This window comes from Megascapheus bottae, chromosome 6 (genome assembly GCF_031878675.1).
Source record: "Megascapheus bottae isolate mThoBot1 chromosome 6, mThoBot2.hap1, whole genome shotgun sequence".
Taxonomy (NCBI): domain Eukaryota; kingdom Metazoa; phylum Chordata; class Mammalia; order Rodentia; family Geomyidae; genus Megascapheus; species Megascapheus bottae.
Genome location: NC_143514.1, coordinates 1,151,926 through 1,176,931, shown reverse-complemented (window position 1 = coordinate 1,176,931; position 25,006 = coordinate 1,151,926). Strand labels below are relative to the sequence as shown.

Sequence of the window (25,006 nt, the reverse complement as noted above, 5' to 3'; positions counted from 1 at the left end):
GCCTGAGCACTGTCCTTGGGCAGTCCTCGGGGCTAGAGCTCTACCTCTGGAGCCACGGCACCGGTTGCAGCTTTTTCCATGTGGTACCCAGGACTCGAACCCTGGGCTTCGTTCTACCACTGGGCCAAACTCCCTGCCGAAGGTCTTTTCTCTCCTCACTTGTCGATTGATCTTGTTAGGGCTTGGCCACCCAGGACACTCAGTGGGACTCTCAGAGGACACAGTATTGGTTACGTCTGCTCCCCACGCGGGTCACAGGGCTGCAGCGCCCGCAGCTCTCCCCCACGTCCCGATTCGCCCGAGGAAGGCCCTGGCCTCGCTTGGCCCCCGACCGCCCCACGGGTGGTGGCTTTCTGCGCGTGGCCATGTTCGAGAATCACCTTCAGAAGCTAAAGATGGCTGTCAGGAGGGGCTTCCTGCCGGGTTCTCCCAGCCGATTTCGGGGAGGGGTCTACCCCTCTACTCAAGAGGGGGCCTCTGTCCGCCGTCCCTGGCCTGCCCCCGGCCCCGGGCCGCGCTCGCGCACGCGCGGTGAGGTCCAGCCGGCCTGGGACGCGCGCAGCCCGAGCCTCCGCCCTCCCACCTTCTCCATCCTCCTCGTCGGAGCTCAAACACCACCTGGCGCCAACAGGCTCTCGGCCTGAAAGACTCCAGGAGAACGAAGACGCGCCGCACCGACGCGACGCATCACGTCGCGCCCCGCCGGCCACCGGAACGCGTCGGAGCCGCGTCTGCGCCTGCGCGCGGAGCTCCCGCCCCCTGACGTCCGCGCGTGTGTGCGTGAGCACGCGCGCGCCCCGCGAGCGCCTTGCTTCACTCGCGCGACGCGAGGGCGGGGGCGCTGCGTGCGCGCGCGCTCTCGTGTTCGCCCCTCGCTCGCTCCTTCGCTCGCTCTCGGCGGGCCGCTCTCGCTGAGGCTGCGGCTGAGGCTGGGGGCGGCGGCGGCGGCGGCGGCGACGGCGGCGGCGGCGGCGGCGGCGGCGCGGGCGGCGCGGGGCGGTCCGGCGGGTTCAAAGAGGAAAACATGGCGGAAAACAAAGGCGGCGGTGAGGCTGAAAGCGGTGGCGGGGGCGGCGGCAGCGCGCCGGGAACCGCCGGGGCCGCGGGGCCCGCGGCGCAGGAGGCGGAGCCGCCTCTCGCCGCGGTGCTGGTGGAGGAGGAGGAGGAGGAAGGCGGCCGGGCCGGCGCGGAGGGCGGCGCGACGGGGCCCGACGACGACGGGGGGGCCGCGGCCTCCTCGGGTCCGGCCGCCGCCGCCCCTCCTGCGGCCTCGGGCCCCGCAGCGCCCGGAGGCCCTGCGTTGGCGCCGGCCGCGGCCTCGGCGTCCGCGGCGGGCCCGGGCCCCGTGGCGGGCCCGCCGGCCTCGCTCCTGGACACCTGCGCCGTGTGCCAGCAGAGCCTGCAGAGCCGGCGCGAGGCGGAGCCCAAGCTGCTGCCCTGCCTGCACTCCTTCTGCCTGCGCTGCCTGCCCGAGCCCGAGCGCCAGCTCAGCGTGCCCATCCCGGGGGGCAGCAACGGCGACATCCAGCAAGGTGGGTCCGCGGGCCGGGCCGGGGAGGGGTCCGCGGGGAGGACCGAGGGCAGCGGCGGCGACGTCCCGCGAGGCGGGCCTGGGGGGCGGACCGGGGACGGCGAAGGCGACGTCGGGCGAAGGGAGCCTGCGGAACCGGGGCGGGGGCGGGGCTCGCCGACGCCGACGTCCAGCTAGGTGAAGCCAGGGGCCGGGGGCACTGGGGAGGGTCGGGGAGAGGTGCAGGCTGCGAGTGAGGCCGCGGGCTCGGAACTGCCCCGAGCGATGGCACGGGCGGCCCGGTCTCGGCTGCGGGAGAAGGTTGTGGACACATGGAGGCAGGCTAAGAGAACCATGGAGAGCCTGGGTCCAAAGCAAGGCCCGAAGTCGACGTCGGGCGAGAGGCTCGGGGAAATGCGATATTCAGGATGCAGAAATGAACTTGGGAGAGGAACGGGACTTGTGAGAGTTGAGCGTGTGATACGGTGTTCCCGAATGGCACGTTAATGAGTCCCTGGGGTCTGGGGCCGTGTGCTGGGACGGAATGAAATATACCCAGTGAGGATTTCGGTTACAGTCTGATAGGGGAGAACGTGTGTAGCACAGGGGAGGTGGGCGCTTGGTACCAGGGTGGTGGCACAATGGAGGGACGGTCAGGGGAACTTGAAGAGGAAGGAAATCCTTGTGCTCGAAGTTTTGCCAGTTTTAAAGGTAGGTTCCTACTGCTGTGGCCCCTTTGGTATTATTATAATGTAAACAATGGCCATTCATTTATGTTTCACTAAGTCAAGCAATAAGCAGTGAATGTGAAAACGCTACATAACTGCAATGCCTCCAAAATGCAGGAGGCATTTGAACAACCTGTGATTTCCTTCTGTGGGTCTTTCTCAAGTGTTAGTGTTACTCAAACAAGAACTGTAATATTCTTTTTCCTAGTTTGTTTTAATACCGATGGCTCTTTATAGAGTCAATTGCCTAAGTGTGATTCCTAGACCATCACCTGATCGGGTTAGGAATGCAGAATCTTGGGCCCCATTGTAGCAGACCTTTTGACCATCATTTGATTTTCACAGGTTCTTGGGTGATTCTCATGTGCACACTTAAGTTTGGGAGTCATTATTTTTAAATGAAGGGTGACTTGCTTCAGATTTCTCCCTAGAAAGACTAACCATTTTAAAGTGGTCTTCCATGTCATTTTCTGACATACTTTTTTAACCCCTTCCCAGCACAGCTAAAGTCCAAGATGCTTATTTCCCCCCTACCCCCCTCTTTGCTTTTATTTGGATTTTGCAGAACAAATGGGGTTTGAATGAAAAAGAATCATCTAGAGAGCTACTAAAAATGCTGATGGAATATTTTCTTCAGACTTTGAATCAGTTGGTTTTGGGTTGACTCTATTTGTACTTTGGTTCTCCAGCACTGGGAATTGAACCTAGGGCCTTGCACATGCTAAGCAAGCTCTCAGTCACAGAGAATCTCCCTTTCCCCAGCTCTTACCTTTTGCACTGAGTATGTCATGTGAGATTCTGTTGCTAGTGATACCAGCCACTCTTTGAGCAACTTGTATTTTATTTTATTTATTATTTTTTTTGTCAGTCATGGAACTTGAACTCTGGGTCTGGGCATTGTCCCTGAGCTCTTCAGCTCAAGGCTACTGCCCTACACCTTGAGCCACAGCCCCACTTCCATTGTATTTTAAATACTTTGAGAAGCAAATCTCATTTTTTTGTTGGAGTGTTGGAAAATCAGAATAAACAAGCTCTTATTTGCTGAATCTCAAACATAAGCTTTTCAGAGAGCTTTTTTTTTTTTTTTTGTTCTTGCTTGTTCCTCTTTAAGTTGAGTCAGAAAAGCTTTTAGTAGTGATTGTGCAGAAATGTATAATGTAGCAAATAACACCTTTTTGGGGGGGGGGCAGTCTTGGGGCTTAAACTTAGGGGCCTGGGCACTGTACCTGATCCATTTTTGCTCGAGGCTGGCACTCTACCACTTGAGCCTTAGAGCCACTTCTGGCTTTTTCTGTTTATGTGGTACTGAGGAATCAAACTGATGACTTCATATGCCCTAGGCAAGCACTCTACCACTAAGCCATATCCCCAGCCTCCCTTCCCCCCAAAACACCACAGATTTTAAGCTGTGTGGTGGTGGCTCATGTTTGCAATGCTAGCTGCTCAGGAGGCTGACATTCAAGCCAATTAGGGTGGCTAAGACTTGGAGTCACAGCTCCACTTCTGATTTTCTGGTGGTTAATTGGAGATAAGACTCTCATGAAGCCGGGTGCCGGCAGCTTATGTGTGTAATCCTAGCTACTTGGGCTGAGATCTGAGGGTTGCAATTGAAAACCAGTCGGTGATATTCATCTCCAATTAACCACCAGAAAACCCTGGATGTAGTGCTGTGTCTCAAAATGGTAGAGTGCTAGTCAGGGACAGAGCCCTGGCCTAGAGCCTAGAGTTTAAGCACCCCAACCAAGGGAAAAAAATACCATGAACTTTCTTTCCCAAGCTGGCTTTGAACTGCTATGTTCAGAACTCAGCCTCCTGAGTAATGAGGATTTACAGGCTTGAGCCACCAGCACCAGCCACTAGCTTGGCTGAGACTTTATCGCCAGTTAACCAACAAAAAGCTGTGGCTCAAATGGTAGAGTACTATACTTGAGCTCAGGACAACTCTCAGACCATGAGTTTATGTCCCAAGACCGTCAGGCATGTGCATGTGCACAGTGTGTGTGTGTGCGCGCACACACATTTTGATACTATCTGAACAACTATCTGAACAAGCAAATGAGATCTTGAAGATGAGATGTGCCTATAAAGGGCACACCTGAGACAGTGCAGTGAGATGGGGGGAAGGTAAGTTACATTGGACCCTCCTGTTAGGAATCTAAGTCCTGTTCAGATCCTCTGCTGTATGAAGAGGCTGAGTTCTTTCCTGTAAAGTTGGTTTGATTCATTTGTCTTATGCTACCTTTTTAAACATTTAATATTTTTTCTTCTCATTTTGAGAGGAATGCCTGGTTCTGGGTTTAATGTTTTTATTCCTGAGGAATGATAGAAGCATTAGCATAAAAATAGTTCTAAAGGCCGGAAGTTTGGTTTAGTGGTAAAGTGCTTGCCTAGTATGCACGAAGACCCGGGTTCAACTCCTCGGTACGACATACATAGAAAAAAGCCGGAAGTGGTGCTGAGGCTCAAGTGGCAGAGCTCTAGCCTTGAGAAAATCCAAGGACAGTGCTCAGTGCTCAGGCCCTGAGCTCAAGCCCAGGACTGGAAAAAAAAAAATCTACAGTTGGGCTTGGTGGCCCATTCCTGTAATTCCAGCACTCCTGAGCTTGAGGCAGAATTATGAGTGGGCCACATGGCAAGACCCCATCTCAGACATAAAACAAAATAAAAACACGGCAAAATGATTCTACTTCTGAATTTTTCCATCTCATTGTGAGCATCTTGAAGTAGTGAGAGTGGAGAGTTAAAGAGCAATTAGTGTTTTCTTTCTTCCTCACAGATCAGCTGAACTTCTGGGACATCTACTGGAGGCTGGGGAAAGTTTTGCCCCAGGAGCACTTAAACTGTAGAACAGTTGTGGCTTCTTTTGTGTGGCTTATCTGTTTGGGGCACTTTTTAGGCTCTAATTTGTCAATATCCCATTTAAATGCAATTTTGGGGGGGCCAGTCCTGGGCACTGAACTCATTGCCTGAGCACTGTCCTTGGGCCTTCTCAAGACTAGAGTTTTACTACTTGAGCCACAGCACCACTTCTGGCTTTTTTCTATGTGTGTGGTACCGAGGAGTTGAATCAGGGTCTTTGTGGATGCTAGGCAAGCACTCTACCACTAGGCCAAACTTTGGGCCCCTAACTGAAATAAATTTGAATTTTGTTTTTCCTTCCCACTGCTTGCCCTCACATGTGTAAGGTAAATAAAGATAGGCAAGATCTCTACCACAAAGCTATAACTCTAGCCCCAAGTTTGAGCTTCCCCCACATGTTCCTGCCTCCTAATAGGATCTCACCAGTCCTGGCTAGGCTTGAACTTGTCATCCTCCTACATCACTGCTCTGGCTGCTGGGATTATAGATGTGTAGCATCATGACTGTGTGTGTATGTGTGTGTACTAGTTCTGAATGGTGGGCACTGTCCCTGAGCTGTGCTCAAGGGTAGTGCTCTCTCACTTGAGCCACACCTCCTGTAAAGGCTTTTTAGTGGTTAATTGGAGGTAAGAGTTTCAGGCCTGTTCCTGCTTGGTCTGGCTTTGAACTGTGCGTCCTCAGGTGTCAGCCTCCTGCATTGCTAGGATTACAAGTGAGATTTACCAACACCAGGCAAGGCTGTGCTTTTGAATGATAATAAAGTCTTGCAGCCGCAACCAATCATCAAAGATGTTTCAGAGCAGTTGGCTCAAAACTTAGTAGTGAACACTTGGCCTTAGGTTCAGTTCCCCCAAGAAAAACTGAAAACTCTGAACCTTGGGATTCCTTACACACACAGGATTTAGGAATCAGATCATCTAAATTAATTTCTGAGCTTCACCATGTGCTGTTTATGTGACCATCAATACTTAGCATCTGTACATTGTGATAGGTATACCTGCCTCAGTGCATTGCAGAGCATTAAACCTCAGTCAGTTGTGTTAAAATTCAGTCATCCTCCAGCTCCATTGCCCTCATGAGTACCTGTATCTCACAGTTAACAGAAGAAGCAGGAAAGTAAATTGTTGGTATTTTCCTAGGCTTTCTACATCTACTTTTACTTTTTATTGGAAAAAGTCATTTACATTCCGAATCTAGCTAAAACTTGTAAAACATTATAAACTAACATTTTAAATCCTCTTGATGATGTGTAGTGCCTGTGCATAAAGAGTTCCAGTTAGGTTGGGGTCCGGAGTTTAGCCTAGTGGTAGAGGGCTTGCTTAGCATGCATGAAGACCGAGGTTTGATTCCTTGGTACCACATACATAGAAAAAAGTCTAAAGTAGTGCTGAGGCTCAAGTGGTAGAGCTCTGGCCTTGAGAAAGTCCAAGGACAATAAGGACAATGCTCAAGCCCAGGACTGGCAAAAAAAAAAAAAAAAAGAAAAAAAAAGTTCCAGTTAGGGAAATTCGGTTGCTTTTTTATTTCTTCATCTGTCCTAAGAATACTTAAAACAGTCATTCCTGCTAGCCTTAAACTCTGGTCATTCAGGCTCCTTAGTATTTGGGGTACAAGCCAGGGCACTTCTGTGCCTCGCTGAACAGTTGCTCTTAGTTTCACTTATGGGTTGTAGGGTCTCTAAAACCTTTCATAGTTTGCAAGATTAAAGCCGTTTTCATAGCTAACTATACTGTTTTCATTATTTATCTACCTGTTCTGCTGAATTAGGAATGGTGAAAGGCAGTGATGTGTCAAAATGAGCATAAGTTAAGATAGTGACTTCAGGCATACTCAAGACATTTGTGTCTTTACTGGCACCCTGCTAGTATTCTAAGATGAATTATTTTCCCTTGGAAAACAGTGTTTACTTGAAGGAATGATTGAGTTACGGTGGGGTTTTTTTTTTGGGGGGGGGTTGTCATGGGACTATTCCTGAACTCATCAGCTGTCAGCTAAAGTTTACCATCCTACCTCTTGAACTACATCTCACTTCTTAATTGGAGATCAGTCTCACCAACATTAGTGCCGAGGCTGGCTTTGAACCGCAATCCTCAAGTCTTGGCCTGAGTTCCTCAGATCTCAGCCTCCTGAGTAGCTAGCATTACAGGTATGAGTCACTTTTTTTTTCTTTTTTAAATCCAGTCCTGGGCTTGAGCTCTGGGCCTGAGCACTGTCCTTGGGCTTTCTCAAGGCTAGCACTCTACCATTTGAGCCACAGCACCACTTCTGGCTTTTTTATGTATATGGTACTGAGGAATTGAACCTGGGTCTTTGTGTACACTAGGCAAGCACTATACTGCTAGGCCAAACTTTCTCTAGGCTAGAGCTCTGCCACTTGAGCCTCAGCACCACTTCTAGCTTTTTTCTATGTATGTGGTATCGAGGAATTGAACCCCTGTCTTCATGTATGCTATGCAAGCACTCTACTACTAGGCTAAACTCCCAGCCCCCCCTTGCCTATTCTTTTACTAGCATATAAAAGATTCTATTATTGAGTGCTGGTGGCTTACACCTATAATCCTAGCTACTCAGGAGGCTGAGATCTGAGGATTGAGGTTCAAAGCCAGCATGGTCACAAAAATTGTGTGAGACTCTTTTTTTTTTTTTTTTTTTTTTTTTTGCCAGTCCTGGGCTTGAGCTCAGGGCCTGAGCACTGTCCTTGGACTTTCTCAAGGCTAGAGCTCTACCACTTGAGCCTCAGCACCACTTCCGGCTTTTTTCTATGTATGTGGTACCGAGGAATCGAACCCGGGTCTTCATGCATGCTAGGCAAGCACTTTAACCACTAGGCCAAACTCCCGGCCTTGTGTGAGACTCTTATCTCCAATTAACCACCAGAAAACTGGAAGTGGCCCTGTGGCTCAAGGCATAGAGTGCTTGCATTGAGCTGAAGAGTTCAGGGACAGCACCCAGGCCCAGAGTTGAAGCCCCACAACTGACCAAAAACAATAAGATAAAGCAATAGGCAAAACACATAAAATTAAAATGTGCAGTAAGTGATATTATAAAGAAAACCTACAGAATTTGAGAAAATAGTTGTAAGCCATATATTGGATAAGGATGTAGTATCCAGAAAAAATAGACAACTCTTACAACTTGATAAAGAGAAATCAAAATAGGTCAGACATCTGAATGCCCATTTCTCCAAAGATGTGTAAGTGGACAATAAGCACATGAAGAGATGTTTAAGATTCTTGTCATTTAGAGAAATGCCCTTGGTGAGAGCTGGGTTCTCTCACACTGGTAATCCATGCTATGCAAGAGAGCCCCAGGGTGGGACATGGAAGATCTGTTCAAAACCAGCACAGGCAGCAAAGTTCTTGAAGCATCATCATCAATTAACCAGCAAAATGCAGGACTGGAGGCATGGCTGGAGAGTTAAAACGTCAGCCTGGAGCAGGCAGTCTGGGAGAGCATGAGGCCCTTAGTTCAGACCCTCATGTTGGTAACAGAAGTAGGTGAAACATCAGTCAGTGGTAGCACAAAGTCTTGGGTTTGATCCAGTGTGTGTGAGTGTGTGTTGTAAACAAAACCACAGGGAGATATTTAGCACAGTGAGATGTATGTCTCCAGTCCCAAAACTGTTAATTGTTGGCAAGAATTGTGGGAAATTAAAGCCTTATAAATTATTGGTGGAAATGTAAAATGGGGCTGCCATTGTAGAAAATAGTTGGGTGTTTCCTCAAAGAGTTAAACATAGAATTAATATGTGTCCTAGCAGTTCTAATCTTACATTCTTGAATACTCCAAAGGATTGAAAACAGGAATGCAAACAGATCCCTGTCAGTGTTCATTGCAGCATTTTTCAGTGCTGGGGATAGAATTCAAGGCCTAGAGGGCTGGGCCAATATTATACCATGAAACTATATCTTTGAGGCCAACATTATACTAGCAGCAAGGTGGAGGCCAAACTTGTGTCCAGCATTGATACCATGTGATATATACATAAAAATGAGATAAGAAAGAGGAAACTGAGTATTATAGCACCAATACAAGAATAATCATGCAGGATGGTGAGCTAGCATTCTGAGATACTACCCCCCACCCCAGCACCCCAAATGGGTTTTTTTCCCCCCATTTTTGGGGCTTGAATGCAGGATCTGAGCAGGATCCCTGGCTTTTTTTTAATGTGTGAGACCAAGCGTCTGTCTTACTATGGAATGAAGCTAGACAGAGATAGTAATGTATCGAATGGTTTAAGCAGGAGGAATGAAAATACAGCACTTCAGTTATATTGTCACTGTACCTACATAGGATCCCTGACTTTTTGCTCAAGGCTAGCACTCTACCATTTGAGCCACAGCACTACTTCTGGATTTTCTTTTTATGTGGTGCTGAGGAATTGAACCCAGGACTTCATGCATGTCAGGCAAGCACTCTACCACTAAGCCACATTCTCAACCCTCAAATGAGGTATTTTTTTTGGGGGGGGGGGTCAGTTGTGGGGCCTGGGCATTGTCTCTGAGCTCTTCAGCTCAAGGCTAGTGCTCTACCACTTTGAGGCACAGTGCCACTTCCAGTTTTCTTGTGGTTAATTGGAGGTGAGTCTCATTGACATTTACTTTCCTTCCCTGGATGGCTTTTTTTTTTCCCCCAGTCTTGGGCTCAGGGCCTGAGCACTGTCCTTGGACTTTCTCAAGGCTAGAGCTCTACCACTTGAACCTCAGCACCACTTCCAGTACTGAGGAATTGAACCCGGGTGTTCGTGCATGCTAGGCACTCTACCACTAGGCCAAACTTCCGCGTACCACCCCCCCAGCTGGCTTTTGAACTGTGATCCTCAGAGCTCATCCTCCTGAGCAGCATTACCAGCATGAGCCCTCAGCACCTGGCCCAAATGTTCTTTTTTTTTTTTTTTTTGCTCAGTCTTGGAGTTTGAACTCAGGGCACTGTCTTTGGGTTTTCTCAAGGCTAGTGCTCTACTACTTGAGCCACAGCACCACTTCCATTTTTTTCTGTGTATATGGTACTGAGGAACTGAATCCAGGGCTTTGTGCATGCTAGGCAAGCACTCTTACTACTGGGCTGCATTCTTGGCCCCTAAATGAGGTTCTTTTTTTTTTTTTTTTTTTTTTTTTTAGTGGGTCATGGGACTTGAATTCTGGGTCTGGGCACTATCCCTGAGCTTCTCAGCTCAAGCCTACCACCCTACACCTTGAGCCAAGCCCCACTTCCCATTTTCTAGAGGTTAATTGGCAATAAGAGTCTGAGGTCCTTTTTGTGCCCGGGCTGGCTTTGAACATTGATCCTCAGATCTCAGCCTTCTGAGTAGCCACCTTGCCTGGCTAAATGAGGTTCTTAATGGGCTACTGCATGAATGAATCTTTGAAACAGAAGTGAAACAATCTACATAAAAGATGGCAAACATTTTATGATTAAGAAATAGGAGCATTTATGGCCAGGAAGTTGTCTTAGTGGTAGAGTGCTTGCCTAGCATGCACTAAGATCCAGATTCAATTCCTTGGTACTACAAACATAGAAAAAGCCAGAAATGGTGCTGTGGTCAACTGATAGAGCTCTAGCCTTAAGAAAGCCCAAGGATAGTGCTCAGGCCCTTGAGTTCAAGCCCCAGGACTGGCAAAATAAATAAAGTAGGAGCATTCATGGAAATGAAGTATATTTTTATTTTTCATTAGCATACATTATACAAGGAGGAATTCATTGTGGCATTTCTACCACTGTAAACAGTGTATTTCAATCAACCTTCTTTCACTCTTCCTTACTTTGGAGTGCTTAGAATTTGATTTGTGTATTTATATGTTGATTTATATGTTTAGGTGCACACCCCTACCCCCCCCCCCAAAAAAAAAAAAAAAAAAAAACCAGGGCCTCAAGCAAGCTAGGTAAGTACTCTACCATAGCTAACAAAACAGATTTTGGAATTTACTAAGTTAGGCTTGGGAATTTGTTGCTTACTGGCTGCAAAGTTAGATTACTGCAGTTTTGGTAATAGTAAATTATGGCTGGATACTTGCACAAGTTGTGAGTATGGTACCACAGTTGTATACATAATAGTTAAAATAGTGGTATTGTGAGTGAGCATAGTTGGAGTCCCTGTACTGTGTAGTTCAGTTACTTGCACTCTGGTTTTTGCTTTTTTATGGTGTTCAGGATGAACTCAAGGTCTTTCACATGTGAGACAAGTGCCCTGCCAGTGAGCCATACCTGCAGCCTCAGGATTCTGTGGTTGATTGATTTTCGCCAGTCCTGGACCTTGAACTCAGGACCTGGGCTGCAGGCCCTGTCCTTGGACTTTCTCAAGATTAGCATTCTACCACTTGAACCATAGTACCACTTCTACCTCTTTTTTTTCCCCCCTATGTATGCCTAGGAATCAAACCTGGACCTTCGTGCATGCCAGGCAAGCACTCTGCCACTAGGCCAAATTCCCAGCCCCGATTCTGTGTTTTAAAATTCACCAAGTTGCCAGGTCTGTGGCTCATATCTGTTATCCTTACAGCCTCCTCAGGAGGCTGATATCTGTAAATCTCAATTCAAAGCCAGTCCTGGCACTAAAGCCATGAGATGCTTATTTCCAATTAAAATGAGAAGTGTGGCTCAAGGGTGGTAGTCTTGAGCTGAAGAACTCAGGAACAAAGCCCAGGCCCAGAGTTCAAGCCCCATGACCCCCCACCCCCCCCCCAAAATCACCAAGTTAGTAAAATGTATTTGTAATATCAACATTAATTATTGCATTACTTTAAGACAAGCTTCATGGACTTGAATAGAGTAACAAAAATTTGACTTACCTTATAGTTTCCAGAGGTTAAATAAGGACACTCCTCCCTGCCCTCTGCTCTCTCCTTTCACTTTTCTCTTTCTCACTTCTTTCCATTCCCTCTTCCTCCTCCTCCCCCTCTCCCTCTCTCCTTCCTCTTCTCCCTCTCTTCCCTTCTTTTTCTTGTTGGTCATGGGGCTTGAGCTCTAGGCTTGGGTTCTTGCTGTCCCTGAGCTCTTCAGCTCAAGGCTACTACCCTACCCCTTGAGCCACAGCCCCCCTTCTGGTTTTCTAGGGGTTGATTGGAGATAAGTCTTCAGCTCAAGGCTAGTGCTTTACTCTGAGCCACAGTGCCACTTCCAAACAGTTTTCCCCCTCCCCCTTCTCTTCTTCTCCCCTCCCCTCTTTCTCTCTTCCCTTTCTCTCTCCTCCCTCCCTCTCTCTCCCTGGGAGTTAAACTCAGATCAGGGCCTGGGCACTGAGAATTTTTACTCAAGGCTAGTGTTCTGCCACTTGAGCCACAGTTCCACTTGTTAATTGAAAATAAGTCTGTCTGGGGTAGCTTTAAACCATGATCCTCAAATTGGAGCCTCCTGAGTAGAATTATAGCTCAGGGACATCATCCAGGCCCAGCATTCAAGTCCCACAACCCACCAAAAAGGAAAAAAAAAAAAAAAGGAGGGGTCGGGAGTATGGCCTAGTGGTAGAGTGCTTGCCTAGCATGCACCGAGGCCCAGGTTTGATTCTTCGGTACCACATACATAGAAAAAGATGGAAGTGGTGCTGTGGCTCAAGTGGTAGAGCTCTAGCCTTGAGGAAAGCCCAAGGACAACGCTCAGCTCCTGAGTTCAAGCTCCAGGATTGGTTTAAAAAAAAAAAAGCCAGATGTGGCATTGTAGCTCAAGTGTCAAGTGGTAGAGAGGTAGCCTTGAGCAAAAAAAGCTCAGGACAGTGTCTAGGCCCCGGACAAGAACTCCCCCCACAAAATAAAAAAATAATTTTAAGTGCCAGGGTTAGTTTTGAACTATGATCTTCACATCTCCCAGCCTTGTGAGAACTAAGATTATAGGTATGAACATCTGAAGCCTGACCCTTGGTTCTCTAGCACATTGATTGGTCTGGTCTGTAGTTATTCTCCTGGCTGTGCCACCTTCATCTTATTTGTTCCTAAAGTTTCCTGTTTTTGAGAGTGCCCGAGGACTTGAATTTCCTTACGTTCTGTTCCAGATCAGGTCAGTTTCCTTGTGAAGAGTTTGAAAACTTTTGGCTTTCCTTTTTTTTTTTTTTTTTTGGGCCAGTCCTGGGCTTGAGCTCAGGGCCTGAGCACTGTCCTTGGACTTTCTCAAGGCTAGAGCTCTACCACTTGAGCCTCATCACCACTTCCAGCTTTTTTCTATATATGTGGTACCAAGGCAAGGAATCGAACCCGGGTCTTCGTGTATGCTAGGCAAGCACTTTAACCACTAGGCCAAACTCCAGGCCCCTGGCTTTCCTTTTCCCATGGGTGAATTATTTGAGCCTCTGCTCTGAGTAGTTGATGGAGAGAGATTCTTTCCTGGGGTGACCAGAGCCGGGATATTGGGTGTGACAGCAGCCTTTGTCTCACTGCCTGCCAACTTTTATACATTTCTTCCACTGTCCAAGTAAATTGTCTCAACAGCTTTTGGCCTGGTGGTACCTGGGATAGAGTTTTTGCTCTAGGAATTTGGGTGTGAGGAAGAGGAAGCTTATCTTTTGGTTACACTAATTCAGAGTTTAGCACTCAGATCAAAAGATGAATGAGATAAGACTGCCAGTCTTGTGGGAGGTTCTATGGTCCTTGACTTGGGATTGGTGAGAGGAGTCTTTTTGGCTACCCCACCTGGAATATTGTTTCAGGCTTAGTTGGTAAGGAGAGACCACTGCAGAGAAGGAATAAGTCTTGGCTCAGGTGCCATAAACTAGTTGTTTGTGCCAAGATTGAGTATCTTTTCTGAATGAACAATTGTTTATTTACTTTATAACTCTAGTTCAATTTTCAGAGAGTAAAAATAGTTATTATTTATTTATATCTTTATCCAGCTACATACCTATCTAGATGATGCTGCTGTTTGAGCTAATAATGAGCAAGGGCTTTACCACTCAGGTCATACAGCCCTTTCTACTTCTGTTTTTATTTTTCAGGTTGGGTCTTATACTTTTGCCCAGTTCTTTTGACAATGCTAATGTCTTTGCCTCATACATAGCTGGGTTTTCAGGTGTGTATAGCCACATGTAGTTGTTATAAAAATTAGTATTTTGTTTGTGGTTGCTTGTACTAGGGATTGAACTAAGGGTCTGAGCATTATCTCTGAGGTTTTTTTTGCTCAAGGCTAGCACTCTACCTCTTGAGCCACAGCTCCAGTTCAGCTTTCTGGCAGTTAGTTGGAGGTAAGAGTTTCATGGACTTCACTGCCACAGTCCCAAGATCTCAGCCTCCCCAAGTAGCTACAATTACAGGCATGAGCCACCAGTACCCTGCTTCTCAGTGTTTTTTATTTTCATTTCCTTTATAAGTAAGGATGTTTAACCTCTTTTTTTATGTCCAGTCCTGGAGTTTGAACTCAGGGCCTGAGCACTGTCCTTGGGCTTTCTCAAGGCTAATGTGCTTTACCAATTGAGCCACAGCACCACTTCTGGTGCTTTCTATGTATGTGGTACTGAAGAACTGAACCCAGGTCTTCATGCATGCTAGGCAAGCACTCTACCTCTAGGCCAAATTCCCAGTCCTGTTGAACATTTAAAAATATTTGACATTTATCTAGTTCATTTACTCATAATAACATGATTTACTTTTTGGTGTTGTAATTTTTTGAGCTCTGTGTATTTGGTTATTAATCCTTTGCCCAGTGAGTAGTTGGCAAAGATTCCTTTTCCTTTTTGTGCTATGTCTTTTCAGTCTAGAAATAGTTTTCTTTGTGAATAAGATTTTTAATCTGATACAATTCCATTTTTCAATTCTTCTGTTTTTTTTTTTTTTTTTAAGTATTAGAGGCCTATCTAGAGAGAGTTAGACATTGCCTATATCTTCAAGTGCTTTCCTGTAGTATTTCTAAGTTTCAAAGCCTTACATTAAGGTCTCTCTTTTTTTTTTTTTTTCCCGGTTGTGGGGCTTGAACTGTGGGCCTGAGTGCTGTTCTTGAGCTCTTTAGATCAAGGCTACCAACCCACACCCTTGAGTTAAAGCACTGTGTCCCACCCCCTTTTTTTTTGGTGGATTTTTGGAGGTAAGAGTCCCACGTTCTTTAGTGCCTGGGCTGGTTTTGAACCATATTTCTTAGATCTTAGCCTCCTGAGGAGCTAGGATTTCAGGCGTGAACCACCACGCCCAGCTTTCTCATGCTCAGCTTGCATTGAGGTCTTTGATCTACCTTGAATTAATTTTTTATTGTATTTCATTGTTGGGATAATGTATAGATGGGTTATAGTTACATTCATCAGGTAGTGGGTACATTACTTTTTGAATCTTGATACCCCTTCTCATATTTTTGTCCCCCTTTGAATTAATTTTTGGACAAGATTGGATTGTAGTTTCAGTCTTAACCACTAGTTGTTGAAGAGACTGTCTTTTTCTCAGACACGTATTTTTGGCATTTTTGCTTCTAACCTATTTTATTGTTCTTTGTGTCTTTTCTCGTGCCAGTATCAAAATATTTTTCCTTTCTCTAGCCTTACAGTATTCTTTGAAGTCCAACAGTATGTCTCCACCATTGCTCTTTTTGCTCTATGACATGGGTTCTTTTTTGTTGGTATTTTTAGTGGTACTGGATGTTTTCAAGGCTGGTAGGATACTGCTGACCTATACCTCTAGTGACATTGGAGGGTTGTTTTTTTGTTTTTTGTTTTTTTTTTTTGCACTGGGGCTGGGGTGGGTGTTCACATTCTTAGCCCCCTTCTGGCTTTTTTTCTGTGTATGTAGTACTAAGGAATTACCTGAGGGCTTCATGCATGCTAGGCAAGTACTTTTCCACTAAGCCACACTTCCAGTCCCCCCCTCCCCCCCCCTTTTTTTTTTCAGTATGGGTATTGAACTCAGGGCCTTTTCACTGTTCCTGAACTTTTTTGCTCAAGACTAGCATTCTACTACTTTAAGAGGCTAGAGAGCCACTTCTGGTTTTCTTTTGGATATAAGAGTCTCACCGACTTTCATGCCTAGGTTGGCTTCAAACTGCCATCCTCAGATCTCAGCCTCCCTGTAGCTAGGATTACAGATGTTAGCCACAAGCAGATGACTGACATTGGCGTTATAATGGGAATTGTGTTGAAACTGAGATTGCTTTCAGTAGTATAACTGTTTTCACACTCTTCTGATCTTTGAACATAAAGGAGGATTGGGGTTTTCATCTCCTAGTGTTTTTTTTTTAATATATTTTTTATTGTAATTAATAGAAGGGTTACATGATATTTGCCAGATAAATGGTGCATTAATTCCCATACATTGATACCCTTTCACATGTCTTGGTCCCCATTTCCCTTCCCCCCTCCCCCACCCCTCATCTTGTTTGTGTTTTTTTTTTTAAGATTTTATTTATATTGATTTTTACATCATATATCAAATGTCATGTTTAACAAACAAGAATTCAAGAAGGGTTTCTTTATATACAACCACTGGCACATAGATTATTGCAGGTAATTAAAATTAAGCTGAGGGTTTGTATGTCAGATACATATCAATCTATATAACATGTTGTCTATAGAGTATATATCCTATCATAGATTCCCCCCCCCACCCCCCCCAGTCCTGGGCTTGAGCTCAGGGCCTGAGCACTGTCCTTGGACTATCTCAAGGCTAGAGCTCTACCACTTGAGCCTCAGCACCACTTCCGGCTCTTTTCTATGTATGTGGTACCGAGGAATTGAACCTGGGTCTTCATGCATGCTAGGCAAGCACTTTAACCACTAGGCCAAACTCCCGGCCCCCCCTCATAGATTTTTATGTCTATGTAGTTACGTTTATATCTCCAAGACTATGTCCATAACCTTTGTACTAGTTGCATTTGCAAATGGTAGACCAGAGTCTGCAGGCAGTCCTCCAGCTCTCCAATAAAGATTCACAATTTGGCTTGTTAAGTAGAGGCTTCTCTTTCCTGGGACTGAGTTTCCTTACAAGACTAGGATTATAGGTGTGAGCCACCAGTGCCCTGCCATTAGGTATTTTTAATTATATTTACTCATGTTTGTGGGGTAGAGTACCATAACTTGGTATATGTTTACAGTATGTATCAATTAGATCAAACTAGCATTTCTACTTTAAACACTTCTAAACATTGAGAACCTTCAGACTCTCCTAGTTTCTTTTATTAAAAGAATTTATTAACATTGATTTTTACATCATATTTCAAATGACGTGTTTAACAAGTATTCAAGGAGGGAATCTGTATACAATCACTGGCACTTAGATTTTAGAACATAATTGAAGTTAGGCTGAGGGTGTGTATGTCATAGATACATATTAATCTATATAATAAAACATTATGTCTACCGGGTTTGATTCCTTGGTACCACATACGTAGCAAAAAGCCAGAAGTGGTGCTGTGGCTTAAGTGGTAGAGCCCTAGCCTTGAGAAAATCCAGGGACAGTGATCAGGCCCTGAGCCCAAGCCCAAGCCCAGGACTGGCAGAAAACAAAACAAAAACAAAACCAAAAAAACCCCCAAACCATTATGTCTATAGAGTCATAGATTTTTTATGTCTATGTAGTTGTGTTTATATTTCCAATAGCATATCCATAGCATTGGGTACACAAATACCGAGTCCTCGCTCTTGGATCTAATAGCCACACATTAAGGATACCATGCGCCTTTTCTTCCTTTGGTTTTGACTTAATCTCACTCAACATGATTCGCTCTAGATTCATCTACTTCCCTGCAAATGCCATTTTATCTTGCCAGTGGTGGGGCTTGAAGTCTTGAACTCAGGGCCTGAGCACTGTCCTTGGGCTTTTCTCAAGGCTAGAGCTCTACCACTTCAGCCACAACACCATTTCCAGCTTTTTTTCTCTATGTATGTGGTGTCGAGGAGTTGAACCCGGGTCTTTGTGCATGCTAGGCAGGCACTCTACCACTAGGCCAAACTCCTGGCCCCTAGTTCTTTTTTGATCGTGGGACTTGAACCCTGGGCCTTGCACTGTCCCCGAGCTCTTCAGTTCAAGGCTACCACCCTACCCTATGAGCCACAGCACCACTTCTGGTTTTCTGGTGGTTAATTGGAGAAAAGAGTCTCTCAGATTTTAGTGTCCGGATTTTAGTGCCCGGACTGGCTTTGGACTGTAATCTGGTTTTGGACTGTAATCTTCAGATCTCAGCCTCCTGAGTAGGTAGGATTATAGGTGTGAGTCACCACACCCGGCTTCTAGTTCTTTTGGGTATATCAGTTGAATAGCTTCAGTTATCCTACTGTGTTGTGAATACCAGAACTTAGTTTCCCACCTACCTGTATTTTGTTTCCGACTTTCTGTCTTCTCTCTGTTAACCCCTTCCTAGTCTCCAGTGACCATTATTCCACTCTTATTTTTTAGTATTTACAAATGAGAACATGTAAGACTTGTTTTTCTGTGACTGTCTTACTTTATGTAATATATTATATGTTGCCAAAAGTGAAAGGGTTTTTTTCTTTTTTGTCCAGTCATAGGGCTTGAGCTCAGGCCTGGGCACTGTTCCTTATCTCCTTTGCTTAAGACTAGTGCTTTATCACTTTGATTCACAACACTACTTCCAGTTTTCTGGTGGCTAATTGGAGATAAGAGTCTTACTGACTTTCCTGCCCTGCTGGCTGGCTTTGAATGGTGATCCTTATATCTCAGACTCCTGTCTAGTTAGGATTACAAGTGTGAACCACTGGCTCTGTGTCTTGCTTTCTGCTGAGTAGGTACATGCCTAGGCCTCAATCTGCCTGTTTCAGACATCACTGCCAAGGCTGGTCTCAAGCCTCCCAAGTAGCAGGACCAACTGGTTGCCAATTTCCACATTTTCTTTATCCATTTGTCAGTTGGTGGATTCCTTGAGTGGTTCTATCTATTGGCTATTGAGAATAATAGCACTGCAGTAAACGGGCGATGATGGATAGCTAGATTGTAAAGTAGTTCAAGTTTTTAGGTGTTCTGTTATAGTTTTTTCCGTTTTTTGGTTACAGGGTTTCACTTATAGACAATTTTGGCATGAACTTGTGATCGTCCTGACTTGGCCTCCCAATATGCTGAAATTTGAGATTTGGGGCATGTGCCAGCACACCAGCCAGCTATTAGTTTTTTTTTTTTTTTTTGCCAGTATTGGGACTTGAACTCAGGGCCTGGGCACTGTCCTTGTGCTTTCTCAAGGCTAGAGCTCTACCATTTGAGCCTCAGCACCACTTCTGTTTTTTTTCTATGTATGTGGTACCGAGGAATTGAACCCAGGTCTTCGTGCATGCTAGGCAAGCACTCTACCACTAGGCCAAACTCCCGGCCCCCCATACTACAGTTTTTATGTTGTTTTCTATAGTAGACAAGCGTAAATTTCTATTAACGATGTAGAGTTGCCTCTCCCTCCTCCTCCCCTCCGCTCCCCCTCCCTTCCTCCTTCCCTCCTTGTCCGTCCGTCCGTCCGTCCGTCCGTCCATCCATCCATCCATCCATCCATCCATCCGACTGTTGGTCCGTCCGTACGTCTGCCCTGTCCTGGGGCTTGAACTCAGGACCTGGGCACTTGAGCTTTGTCAAGGCTTAGCGCTCTACCACTTGAGCCACAGCACTACTTCTGGCTTTTTCTGTGGCACCAAGAAATCGAACTCAGGGCTTCATGCATGCTAGGCTAGCACTTCACCACTAGGCCACAGTCCCATGCTTGTGGTTTTTGATGGTAGCCTTTCTAACTAGAGTGAAATGATAATGCATTCTGGCTTCGATTTGCATTTCTCAATTAGCAGCATTGAACATACCATTTTATTCATGTACTTGTTGGCCCTTTTTATGTTGTGAGAAATGTCTGTGCTGACCATTTTTCCTTTTTTGTTTTTTGTTGGTCCTGGGGCTTGAACTGTAGGTTTGGGTGCTGTCTCTGAGCTCTTTTTATTCAACACTAATATTCTACCACTTGAACCATAGTACTACTTCTGGCTTTTTCATAATTAATTGGAGATAAGAGTCTCATGGATTTTTCTTGCCTGAGCTGGTTTCAAACTGGTGCCCAGCCCATTTTTATTTTATATATATATTTTTTTTTTTAATTTTTTTTTTTGCCAGTCCTAGGCTTGAGCTCAGGGCCTGAGCACTGTCCTTGGATTTTCTCAAGGCTAGAGGTCTACCACTTGAGCCTCAGCACCACTTCCAGCTATTTTTCTATGTATATGGTACCAAGGAATTGAACCCTGGGTCTTCGTGCATGCTAGGCAAGCACTCTACCACTAGGCCAAACTCCCGGCCCCTTTTTTAATATTTTTTTCATAATTTTGCTGGTCATTGAATCTAGGACCTGAGCTGTGTCCTTAACTCCTTATTTTCTCATTTTAAATTGGATAATTAATATTTGCTGTTGCTTTGTTTGGATTCTTTAGATATTTTCAATACTAATTCCTTGTACATATTTCTTCACTGTGCATAAACTTCTTAGTTTTTTCTAATCCCAATTGTTTTTGGAATCTTCAGTATAATTTCATCATAGTGGCTACTAATTCACTTCTTCTGAATTGCACTTCTGTTTTTCAAGCCTTCCATATTTAATTCTAGCAAGCCCCCCTTTTGTTCTCCTTCCTTCCTTCCTTCCTTCCTTCCTTCCTTCCTTCCTTCCTTCCTTCCTTCCTTCCTTCCTTCCCTCCTTCCCTCCCTCCCTCCCTCCCTCCTTCTCTCCTTCCCTCCCTCCCTCCTTCCCTCCCTCCCTCCCTCCCAAGAAAGGAGCTGCAGTGTCACTTCTGGTTTTCTAGTAGTTAGTTGGAGATAAGAGTCTCACAGACTTTAGTGCCCGAGATGGCTTTGAACCAGGATCCTCAGATCTCAGCCTACTCAGTAGGCTAGGATTACAGGCATGAGCTACCATGCCTAGGCTCCTTTTTCTTCTATTGGTAATTTTAATAGGCTTTTTCTCAGCATTCTTTTCTCTCTCTTTTTTTTTTTTTGTCAGTCCTGGGCTTGAGCTCAGGGCCTGAGCTCGACATGTCCTTGGACTTTCTCAAGGCTAGAGCTCTACCACTTGAGAGCCTCAGCACCACTTCCGATTTTTTCTATGTATATGGGACCGAGGAATAGAATATAGATGCTAGGCAAGCACTCTATCACTAGACCAAACTCTCGGGCTCTTCTTGGGCACTGTCCTTGGACACCTTTTGCTCTAGGGTAGTGTTCTGCTACATGAGCCACAGCACCACTTCTGGCTTTTTCTGTGTATGTAGTACTCAGGAATCAAACTCAGGGTGAGCACTCTATCAGTAGGCTATGCTCCTGCGGGGGTGGGGGGGGCTTTTCTTTGCATTCTTAGTTAGTTTTATTTATTTATTATTTAAACTCATGTCCTCTCATTTCTTCCATTAGTTCTGCCTTCTGCCTCACTGAGAGTCTCAAGCTTGTTCTGATATTCAGCTTGGCTTCCATCAATTTACTGAGGCCTCCTTAAATGACATATAGTTGTCCTTTGCTTATTTGTGAGTGCTTCTTTTTGCAGAGCCAATAAGCACATAGTTAGTGGTCCAGTGGTGAACCAGCACACCAAGGCAGACATGATACACTTTGTACTACATAGCACTGAGTGTGTTTCAGATTAGAAACCGGGAGAAGTAAGGCCTCTCTCTTTCCTTTCCTTTCCTTCCTTCCTTCCCCCATCCCCCGCTCTCTCTGTTTGTTTTTACCAGTCTTGGGGTTTAAATTCAGGGCCTCAGCACTATCGTGGGCTGGTCCATGTGTTCCAAAGTTTTGGCAGGACTGACTCATTTCCTCAGGCCTTAATGGCCATTTCTTGGTTTGTGGCCTTTTTTTCATCCTCAAAGCATGCCACTCCAGTACTGATCTGCTTTATCGTAGGTGTCTGCTTGCTTATCTGATCTGCCTCTGCCTCTGCCTCTGACTTGAGGGATCACTTGATTATAAGAATACTTTCTATATGGTCATGATGCACAGTTTCTATCTATCCCATGTGAAGAATACAGTTAATTTTGTATTTTGTGTTGTAGTTGGTGTGATACGGTGTCCAGTGTGCCGCCAAGAATGCAGACAGATCGACCTTGTGGATAACTATTTTGTGAAGGACACATCAGAATCCCCTAGCAGTTCTGATGAGAAATCAGAACAGGTATGCACCTTAATTTTTCTTTAAATTATGGTCTTGAAATCAGTATATAAATTTAAGATAAATGTTTGGATAATTTAAATAATTCAAATTGAAAGACAATAAAGTATAGCTTTTTCTACAGCCTCAAGCTTGGTTAATTGAAACTGAGTTTTTACTTTAAATAGTCAATAGCTAATGGCTCACACCTGTAATCTCTACCTATTGGGTGGATGAAATCCAGGAAGATCCGCTTGAGGCCAAATTGGCAAGAAAATTAGCAAGATTTCATCTTAGCAAAACAAAGCTCAGTACCACATACATAGAAAAAAAGCTGAAAGTGGTACTGTAGCTCAAGTTTTAGATCTCTAGCCTTGAGAAAGCCCAAGGATAGTGCTGAGGCCCTAAATTTAAACCCCAGGACTAGTAGAAGCAAAAAGGACCTGAAGGGTAGCTCAAATAGGATTGCATGTGCAAGATCCTGAGTTCAAGCTCTAGTGCATTCAACAAACAAAAAAAGTAAAAGCCGGGACAATGGCTCATGCCTGAAATCCTAGCTACTCAGGAGACTGAATCTGAGTATCAGGGTTCAAAGCCAGCCTGGGCACAGAAGTCCATGAGACTCCAATTAACCACTAGAAAATGGGAAGTGGTGCTGTGGCTGAAAGGGTAGAACAGTATCCTTGAGCTGAAGAGAGAGCTCAAGGACAATGCCCAAGTCCAGAGTTCAAGCCCTATGACTAACCCCCCCCCCCAAAAAAAAAGTCAAATCTGATATAGACATTGTAGTTTGAGCTTTGGAATTTTGCCTACCTAGATGTTTGATATGTGAGGAAGATTTTGTTGGATATAAATGGGTAACAAAATTATTTTATTTTTTATTTATTTTTATTTTTTTGCCCATCCTGGGCTTGAGCTCAGGGCCTGAGCACTGTCCTTGGACTTTCTCAAGGCTAGAGCTCTACCACTTGAGCCTCAGCACCATTTCCGGCTTTTTTCTATGTATGGTACCGAGGAATCGAACCCAGGTCTTCGTGCATGCTAGGCAAGCACGCTGCCACTAGGCCAAACTCCCGGCCCCTATTTTTTATTTTTAACGTTGGTCATTGGGCCTGAACCCAGGGTTTGAGCACTGTCCCTGAGCTTCTTTTGTTCAAGGCTAGCACTCTACCACTGGAGCCACAGCTCTACTTCTGGCATTTTTGTTCCTTTATTGAAGCTTGGAGTTTAATGTACTGTCCTGCTTGGACTGGCTTTGAACTGAAATTCTCAGACTTAAGATTGCTGAATAGCTAGGTTTTCAGGATGAGTCACCGGTGCCTGGCTAATTTTATTCTTTTCTTTTTGGTTGGTCCTGGGGCTTGAACTGAGGGCCTGGGCACTGTTCCTGAGCTTCTTTTTCTTTTGCTCAAGGCTAGCACTCTACCATTTGAACCACAGCACCACTTTTGGCCTTTTCTGTTTAGGTGGTATTGATGAATGGAACCCAGGGCTTCACACATGCCAGGCATGCACTCTTGCCACTAAAACACATTTCCAGTCCATTTGAGTTTTTATTAGAGATAAGTCTCAAAGCCTTTCTTGCCTGGCCCGGTTTGCACCGAGATCTTCAAATCTTTGTCCTTTGAGTAGGATTACAGGCATGAGCCAACAGTGCTCAGCTAATTCTTTATGCATCAGTGTAGCCAATATGTTTGAGAATAAGTTTGAAAAGTTCTTTTCATTGCTTTATTTTGTGAATCTATGTTTGGTAAATTTAATGTGAGCTAGTATTTATTCTTGTAGGTGTGTACTAGTTGTGAAGACAATGCAAATGCCGTTGGCTTTTGTGTAGAATGTGGAGAGTGGCTGTGTAAGACATGTATTGAGGCACATCAGCGAGTCAAGTTCACTAAGGATCACTTGATTAGGAAGAAGGAAGATGTCTCAGGTAAGATGGATGGTGGTACCCCAGTGATCACCACCAGCTTTATTATCCTGATACTGTAGCCTGGTCTGTTTATTTGTGAGTGTTGAATACTAGCATCAGTAAGCATTTACAACATTTTCTGGGCATGGTGGCACATGCTTACAATCTCAGCACTAGGGAAGCTGAGGTACAAGAATTTTTAGTTCAAATGCTAGCCTAGACTACATTTAAAAATAAAAATAGAACTCCAGCAAAAATTTTTATTTTGTTTAAAAATGTTTTATTTTGCTACAGAGTCTGTTGGAACATCTGGTCAGCGTCCAGTTTTCTGCCCTGTGCACAAACAAGAGCAGCTGAAGCTTTTTTGTGAAACCTGTGATAGACTGACCTGTAGAGACTGCCAGCTATTGGAGCACAAGGAACACAGGTACAGAGGTCCTGGGTGCTTACAAAGAAATACCACAACAAGTATTTGTAAAACTTGTTCTAAGTCTCTTGGTGTTTTAAATCCAGGTTTTGCATAGATTTGGTGGTGTTTTTTTTGTTGTGTTTTTCTCCAGTCGTGGGGTTTGAGCTCAGATTTTGGGCACTGTCCCCGGACACTTTTTGCTCAAGGCTAGCACTCTGCCACTTGAGCCACAGCACTTTTTCTTTTTCTGAGTATGTGGTACTGAGGAATCAAACCCAGGGCTTTGTGCGTGGTAGACTACGTTCCTGGGCCCATGCATTTATTTTTATTGATGTATGTTGTACATTCTAAGGAGTTTCATTAATTATTTCCAAGTATCTTGTTTCTTGAAGCAGTGTGCCTTGATAAATTAATGCTTTTCATGTTCACATTTAATTAACTTAGGAATACTTATCAAAAGATATCATATGGAGGGGCTAGGAGTTTGGTCTAGTGGTAGAGTGCTTGACTAGCATGCATGAAGAACAGGTTCGATTCCTCAGTATCACATACATAGGAAAAAAAGAAAGCCAGAAATGGTGCTGTGG

General features: G+C 45.1%; 1 protein-coding gene across 2 annotated transcripts in view; it reads left to right on the top strand.

The window, feature by feature from the left end:
* The first annotated feature begins 903 nt into the window (after positions 1-903).
* The window catches only part of Trim33 (tripartite motif containing 33), a 66,205-nt gene continuing 42,102 nt past the window's right edge, over positions 904-25,006 (top strand). Inside the window, exons 1-4 of one of the 2 annotated variants that reach the window (XM_090334074.1) lie at positions 904-1,532; positions 22,007-22,125; positions 23,887-24,031; positions 24,305-24,437. In XM_090334074.1, coding sequence (XP_090190200.1) covers positions 1,025-1,532; positions 22,007-22,125; positions 23,887-24,031; positions 24,305-24,437 — 905 coding nt within the window. In that variant the 5' untranslated portion in view covers positions 904-1,024. The remainder of the gene's footprint in view (positions 1,533-22,006; positions 22,126-23,886; positions 24,032-24,304; positions 24,438-25,006) is intronic. The other variant, XM_090334073.1, reaches the window with a different exon arrangement.